The sequence below is a fragment of the Bactrocera oleae genome, chromosome 3 (genome assembly GCF_042242935.1).
Source record: "Bactrocera oleae isolate idBacOlea1 chromosome 3, idBacOlea1, whole genome shotgun sequence".
Classification (NCBI taxonomy): Eukaryota; Metazoa; Arthropoda; class Insecta; order Diptera; family Tephritidae; genus Bactrocera; species Bactrocera oleae.
In genome coordinates, this window is record NC_091537.1 from 44,135,146 (window position 1) to 44,143,668 (window position 8,523).

At 33.4% G+C, this 8,523-nt stretch overlaps 1 protein-coding gene across 1 annotated transcript; it reads left to right on the plus strand.

Annotated features, from left to right (window-relative positions):
• Positions 1-735: 735 nt before the first annotated feature.
• LOC138856440 (nestin-like) lies at positions 736-2,719 on the plus strand. Its single transcript, XM_070107546.1, has 2 exons — positions 736-842; positions 909-2,719. Exons 1-2 carry the CDS (start codon positions 746-748, stop codon positions 1,349-1,351), a joined length of 540 nt encoding a protein of 179 aa, XP_069963647.1. The 5' UTR covers positions 736-745; the 3' UTR covers positions 1,352-2,719.
• Positions 2,720-8,523: the final 5,804 nt, after the last annotated feature.

Here is an 8,523-nt window from a genome sequence, read left to right on the forward strand (position 1 = left end):
ATTCTTTGCAAATACAGTCAATCTCGGTTAAGTGTCCAAACCAAAGATGCAGATTTTTTGTGCTTTGTAGTACATAAGCGATTGTGGAGTGGTACTTAACCGAGGTTTACTGTATATATAAATCTGAGTAATATTGAATATTTTCAAAAGTTTCTTGAATTGTAAATCGTCAAATATACTATGTTGTCACTTTTATTCTAAAATATTTTATGGCTCGGCTATTTGGATAACTTATTGACTTGAAACAATTGTTGTTTTTGTAGTTTTTGCTGGTCACATATTTAAATGTGTACGCAATTACATATGTATGTATGTTGGTTTGTGTATGCATTATTTGTTCCGCAATGTCATATATACATATATATGTGTACATATTACATAAATCAATGCGAAAAAAAGATAACCTATGAACATATATATATGTTGTAATAAATTTAATCTCTATTAGTAACAATTATAATACAAAATATTTATTAGGAATGTATATTATGTAAAAACTAAATAAAATTATTAAATGCCCAAATTTACTATATTACATATTTTATATTGTATATACATACATATGATTAATATTGTGACGAACCTAGATCGAATGAACGATAAACTGCCAGAAGCAACTAGTTAGCGAATTCGTAGTTGTCAGAATGTTCTAGAAGCAATGTTTTGTTACAGATTTACTATATAAGGGCTGCCGGATTGTGCAGCAAACACAGTTCTAGTTAGAGTGTTGTCGTGATAAAAGCAGATGGGGACGCAAATGTCGACACAATTTAAAGAGCAGGATACACGTATGTCTCAGATGTCAACGCAAATGTCGACACAATTTAAAGAGCAGGATATACGTATGTCTCAGATGTCAACGCAGTTAGAAACGCGATTGTCAACGCATTTGGAAGAGCTGTTCGCAGCGCAACATGCACGTTTTTCAGCACCGTTGTCAGCACCGAAAGAGCTCGACGTGCATATGTCAGCGCAGGTATCCTCACAGTTGGAAGAGGAGGAAGCATGTGAACCAGGATCTTCACAGTATGAAGAGCAAGAAGCTTGTATACCAGCAAAAGTGTCTTCGCAGTCGGAAGAACTGAACGGGCGCATGCCAGCGCAGGTGCCCTCACAGTCGGAAGAGGAGGAAGCGTGTGTACCAGTACAAGGGTCCTCACAGTCGAAAGAGCTGGAACTGCGTATGTCAGGGCAGGTGTTCTCACAGTTGCAAGAGAAGGAAGCGTGTGAACCAGTAAAAGGTTCCTCACAGTTAGAAGAGCAAGAAGCTTGGATACCAGCACAAGTGTCCTTACAGTTGGAAGAGCAGGAAGCGTGTATACCATCACAGGTGGAAGATCAGCCTGAATGAACCTGAAACGGATGACTCTGTGCAAGAAGATCCAGAATTGGAAGGTGCATTACATAAGGTGGAGTTGAACCAATGTACAACGATTGGAGAAATAACTACAGGAAGGCCAGTCACAAAATCATATTGGGCAGAACGGAGCAGTTTAAAGTTAGTGTATGGCTGCTTGCATCGAGTATGGAAAAGCGAAAATAAGCAACCCTTCCTTTCCTACTTATGGTTGTTCCAAGGGTTGGAATTCCTGATGTTCTTAACGTGCAGTACAAATGTCCAAGAGGAGGGCACTTGAGAGACATGAAATCCTTGGAGCATTTGAAGCAAAGGTTTTATTGGACTGGTTGTCAATCAGCTATAGAAAGGATTGCGAAATATGCTGAGAAAATTGTAGCTAAAGGATCAAGGTCCAGGAGTCATGGGCAGATGGAACAGCACAATTCGCGTGCGCCAGTTGAGAAAATAGGCGTGTATGAAGATGGTCCATTCCCCACCAATAAATTAGGAAATAGTCATGTTTTGGTAGTCAAGGACCCTTTCAATGAATGGCCACAAGTATACACAATTTCTAACCAAGAGACTGAACCAGTGGCGGAGGCATTCATCAACAAGTGGGTAACGAGATTCGGTGTTCCAATGGAGTTACGTTCTGATCAAGAATGGAATCTCGAGTCAGCTTTAAGTCAAGGGATGTACCAGAAACCGAGTATCCGGAAAACGGATGGAATTAACTCCAAGCAGAGAAGGACGGCTAACGATGTCAGCACCAGCCTAGAAGACGAGATGGGGGACATAAAAGCTTTGTGTTTGGTATCGCAAATATGTCTAATCGGGACGATCAGACTTAGGTGGAGGGCAGTGTGACGAACCTAGATGATAGAACAAAATCGAATGAACGATAAACTGCCAGAAGCAACTAGTTAGCGAATTCGTAGTTGATTTACTATATAAGGGCTGCCGGATTGTGCAGCAAACACAGTTCTAGCTAGAGTGTTGTCGTGATAAGAGCAATTTAGCTATGAGCAAGAAGTTGTAAGCTCGAACAGAGAACGTATATCATAGGGAAGGTTCAATTGCGGATCAGCGTGTGAATTGTCAAGACCTAACAAGATTTTAATAGTGGATTTCACCATATCTGGCTCGGAAGGAGAAATTTTAACAGTGGCGCGTAAACAGAGCTGAGCATTGTCTGAAAATTATGCTCAGAGACTTGCTTTGATATTACAGCTGCATGTTAGCCTTTTGGCTTATATTTTTATACGTTTATATGCAATCATATTTATTCATATGAATATCATTTTGCGAATTTTTATGAATGCATGCAAAACTGATAAGATCTTTTAAATTATGAAATTTCGAAATAATATTTATAGTCAATTTGGGCATTTAATAATTTTATTTAGTTTTTACCTAAAATACATTCCTAATAAATATTTAATATTATAATAATAGAGATTAAATTTATTACAATATATGTATGTATGTACATCTTTTATCATATTAATCTTATATAGTCATATGTATGTACGTATGTATTTGAATGTACTCATTCAGAAAGTCAAATCATGTTTTATCACTTATCAATACACTATATGTGCGCGCATTGATTTATATGTACCCGCATATATCTACATAAAATTGCCGAACAAATAATGCATACACAAACCAACCTACATATGTGTGTGCGTACACATGTAAATATGTCACCCGCAAAAACTACAAACATTGTTCTACAAAAACAACAATCGTCACAAGTCAATATGTCAGCCAAATAGGCGAAGCCCAAATTTATAGTAAATAACACAACAATAACATTTTTATTCATGAACGCAGGCGTACTTTTAACAAGCAACCTCGCTTCATTCATAAAAACATTCACAAATTTCATTTTACAATTTCTCGATTTATGGTTATCTTTTCTTTTATATTATGCACTTATTACACAGTAACACTTCACTACAATGTTTCTACATATTTATTTTATATTAAATATTTAAGTATTTGCTTTAAATAAGCATTTAATTTTTACACAATTTTCGTAATATGAACAATAACAAATGGGTTCCATGTTGTCAGATAATAAGTGTTGCCATATCCAAACGGATGAAAGCATTGAAAATAAATAAAAAACCCAATCACCCTCTACAAAATATTATGAACTTAATTTTCCATTTTAATAAAAGAAAAAGGCTTTATGGCGTATGTTTTATTGCATCTGATAATTTCACAAATGGATCATGATGCTGATTTACTATATTTTTACGCCATATGTATTCATATATCAAATTTTCAAAATCTTCACTGTTATTATAATTATCCTTAATAAAAATTGAAGTTTATAGAGAGTGATATATTTTCTTAAACATTGCTTTTTTTTGTAAAGATTTTTTATTTGCACTGGCGGCCTTCGCGCTTCAAAAAAATAACCTTGGTCGGTCCAACACCGGGGTGTTTATAATTCAATCGCGTCAAACTTCTTTCTGCACTGGCGGCCTTCGGCCGCGCTTCAAAAAAATAACCCTGGTCGGTCCAACACCGGGGTGTTCATAATTCAATCGCGTCAAACTTCTTTCTGCACTGGCGGCCATCGGCCGCGCTTCAAAAAAATAACCCTGGTCGGTCCAACAACGGGGTGTTCATAATTTAATCGCGTCAAACTTCTTTCCGCACTGGAGGCCTTCGGCCGCGCTTTAAAAAAATAACCCTGGCCAATCCAATACCATAATTTATCAATAGAAGGAAATGAACAAAATAATAGTTCATGTATTTGGGGTATAATCCTCTTTTATTGTTCATTTTAATTCGCTTTCAAAATATATATTTATATATATATATATATATAATATATATGGCAACACTTATTATCTGACAACATGGAACCCATTTGTTATTGTTCATATTACGAAAATTGTGTAAAAATTAAATGCTTATTTAAAGCAAATACTTAAATATTTAATATAGAATAATTATGTAGAAACACTGAAGTGAAAAGTTAGTGTATAATAAGTGCATAATATAAAAGAAAATATAACCATAAATCGAGAAATTGTAAAATGAATTTTGTGAAATTTTCAACTTAAAATGCAAATATCTCGAAAACTATAAGTTTCCGGCGGCAATAATTATATATATTCGTGATCTGGAGAATCTCCTCTATCCAACCATACGCCTCTTAACCCTGAAATCGTGGGATGCTAAACTAAAGCCCACCCGAAGGGAAAAGTGACAACCCCTCAAATATGAGTATTAAAATATTTTATAATAAAAGTGACAACATAGTATATTTGTCGATTTACAATTCAAGAAACTTTTTAAAGAAAATATTCAATATTCCTCTGATTTATGTATACAGGAAACCCCGGTTAAGTATCAATACTCCAATCCCTCTTATCTGCCTGTGTCTTGCTGCATCTCAGGTTTTTTTTTTTAATTTTTTAAGGAAAACGGTTATATTTTTTTATTAAATACATAGAAATTATTTTTTTGGTACCACTCCTTAAGTACCACAATCGCTTATGTACCACAAAGCACAAAAAATCTGCATCTTTGGTTTTGGCACTTAACCGGGATTGACTATATTTGTTAAAGAATGTGCGTAAGTAAATATTCGAATTTTTTGTACACACATCTGTTCGTATATATGCACACGACTTGTTGACTTTGTTTTCATTTACGCATGCCACGTTGTATATGAATAAGGGTTGATTTTGTACTTGCCATATGCGATGTATGTTTGTAAGAGTGTGTATGGTTCTGATTTCCCATGAAACAATGAGTGTACATATTTACATACATACGTTGCGTATAGACAAATTAACAATCATAATGGGTACTTTAATATATATAATTAATTGTATAAAATAAAATTAAAATTTTCTATACAATACAACAAAAATTGATAAAAAAGAAACTTAATACGGTTAATTTTTGTAGCACGATTCGTGAGCCGCCCTGTATATGCAGAATATCTTAAAATTATATGCAAAGTCGTTTGCGCATTGTTAATATACGAATCTGTAAGCGTAAATTTCTTAACATTGAATTTAGCATTATTTTTCTCATTTAACATTCAAAATGCTCAATTCTGTTATTTTGCGCTCCGCAGGGGTAAAATTCTGGTGAAATCCGCTTATAATTTGTTTGAGGTGAGATCCTCTTAAGTTGGCGAGTAACCCTCCGTCAAGAGGAACATTTTGACAATCGGCACACCATGAACCTTCTCTATGATATACGTTCTCTGGCTCGAATAACCAGCAATAAGTGTTAAGTTGTTGGAATTAGCAGAGAACGTATATCATAGAGAAGGTTCAATTGCGGACCAGCGTGTGAATTGTCAAAACCTAACAAGATTTTAATAGTGGATTTCACCACATCTGGCTCGGAAGGAGAAATTTTAACAGTGGCGCGTAAACAGAGCTGAGCATTGTCTGAAAATTATGCTCAGAGACTTGCTTTGATATTACAGCTGCATGTTAGCCTTTTGGCTTATATTTTTATACGTTTATATGCAATCATATTTATTCATATGAATATCATTTTGCGAATTTTTATGAATGCATGCAAAACTGATAAGATCTTTTAAATTATGAAATTTCGAAATAATATTTATAGTCAATTTGGGCATTTAATAATTTTATTTAGTTTTTACCTAAAATACATTCCTAATAAATATTTAATATTATAATAATAGAGATTAAATTTATTACAATATATGTATGTATGTACATCTTTTATCATATTAATCTTATATAGTCATATGTATGTACGTATGTATTTGAATGTACGCATTCAGAAAGTCAAATCATGTTTTATCACTTATCAATACACTATATGTGCGCGCATTGATTTATATGTACCCGCATATATCTACATAAAATTGCCGAACAAATAATGCATACACAAACCAACCTACATATGTGTGTGCGTACACATGTAAATATGTCACCCGCAAAAACTACAAACATTGTTCTACAAAAACAACAATCGTCACAAGTCAATATGTCAGCCAAATAGGCGAAGCCCAAATTTATAGTAAATAACACAACAACAACATTTTTATTCATGAACGCAGGCGTACTTTTAACAAGCAACCTCGCTTCATTCATAAAAACATTCACAAATTTCATTTTACAATTTCTCGATTTATGGTTATCTTTTCTTTTATATTATGCACTTATTACACAGTAACACTTCACTACAATGTTTCTACATATTTATTTTATATTAAATATTTAAGTATTTGCTTTAAATAAGCATTTAATTTTTACACAATTTTCGTAATATGAACAATAACAAATGGGTTCCATGTTGTCAGATAATAAGTGTTGCCATATCCAAACGGATGAAAGCATTGAAAATAAATAAAAAACCCAATCACCCTCTACAAAATATTATGAACTTCATTTTCCATTTTAATAAAAGAAAAAGGCTTTATGGCGTATGTTTTATTGCATCTGATAATTTCACAAATGGATCATGATGCTGATTTACTATATTTTTACGCCATATGTATTCATATATCAAATTTTCAAAATCTTCACTGTTATTATAATTATCCTTAATAAAAATTGAAGTTTATAGAGAGTGATATATTTTCTTAAACATTGCTTTTTTTTGTAAAGATTTTTTATTTGCACTGGCGGCCTTCGCGCTTCAAAAAAATAACCTTGGTCGGTCCAACACCGGGGTGTTTATAATTCAATCGCGTCAAACTTCTTTCTGCACTGGCGGCCTTCGGCCGCGCTTCAAAAAAATAACCCTGGTCGGTCCAACACCGGGGTGTTCATAATTCAATCGCGTCAAACTTCTTTCTGCACTGGCGGCCATCGGCCGCGCTTCAAAAAAATAACCCTGGTCGGTCCAACAACGGGGTGTTCATAATTTAATCGCGTCAAACTTCTTTCCGCACTGGAGGCCTTCGGCCGCGCTTTAAAAAAATAACCCTGGCCAATCCAATACCATAATTTATCAATAGAAGGAAATGAACAAAATAATAGTTCATGTATTTGGGGTATAATCCTCTTTTATTGTTCATTTTAATTCGCTTTCAAAATATATATTTATATATATATATATATATAATATATATGGCAACACTTATTATCTGACAACATGGAACCCATTTGTTATTGTTCATATTACGAAAATTGTGTAAAAATTAAATGCTTATTTAAAGCAAATACTTAAATATTTAATATAGAATAATTATGTAGAAACACTGAAGTGAAAAGTTAGTGTATAATAAGTGCATAATATAAAAGAAAATATAACCATAAATCGAGAAATTGTAAAATGAATTTTGTGAAATTTTCAACTTAAAATGCAAATATCTCGAAAACTATAAGTTTCCGGCGGCAATAATTATATATATTCGTGATCTGGAGAATCTCCTCTATCCAACCATACGCCTCTTAACCCTGAAATCGTGGGATGCTAAACTAAAGCCCACCCGAAGGGAAAAGTGACAACCCCTCAAATATGAGTATTAAAATATTTTATAATAAAAGTGACAACATAGTATATTTGTCGATTTACAATTCAAGAAACTTTTTAAAGAAAATATTCAATATTCCTCTGATTTATGTATACAGGAAACCCCGGTTAAGTATCAATACTCCAATCCCTCTTATCTGCCTGTGTCTTGCTGCATCTCAGGTTTTTTTTTTAATTTTTTAAGGAAAACGGTTATATTTTTTTATTAAATACATAGAAATTATTTTTTTGGTACCACTCCTTAAGTACCACAATCGCTTATGTACCACAAAGCACAAAAAATCTGCATCTTTGGTTTTGGCACTTAACCGGGATTGACTATATTTGTTAAAGAATGTGCGTAAGTAAATATTCGAATTTTTTGTACACACATCTGTTCGTATATATGCACACGACTTGTTGACTTTGTTTTCATTTACGCATGCCACGTTGTATATGAATAAGGGTTGATTTTGTACTTGCCATATGCGATGTATGTTTGTAAGAGTGTGTATGGTTCTGATTTCCCATGAAACAATGAGTGTACATATTTACATACATACGTTGCGTATAGACAAATTAACAATCATAATGGGTACTTTAATATATATAATTAATTGTATAAAATAAAATTAAAATTTTCTATACAATACAACAAAAATTGATAAAAAAGAAACTTAATACGGTTAATTTTTGTAGCACGATTCGTG

Excerpts from the sequence above, each read along its gene's own strand:
- LOC138856440 (XM_070107546.1), top strand. The coding sequence starts at position 746 with ATGGGGACGCAAATGTCGACACAATTTAAAGAGCAGGATACACGTATG. Across the intron at positions 843-908 it reads ATTTAAAGAGCAGGATATAC|CGCAACATGCACGTTTTTCA; the intron begins GTATGTCTCAGA and ends AGCTGTTCGCAG.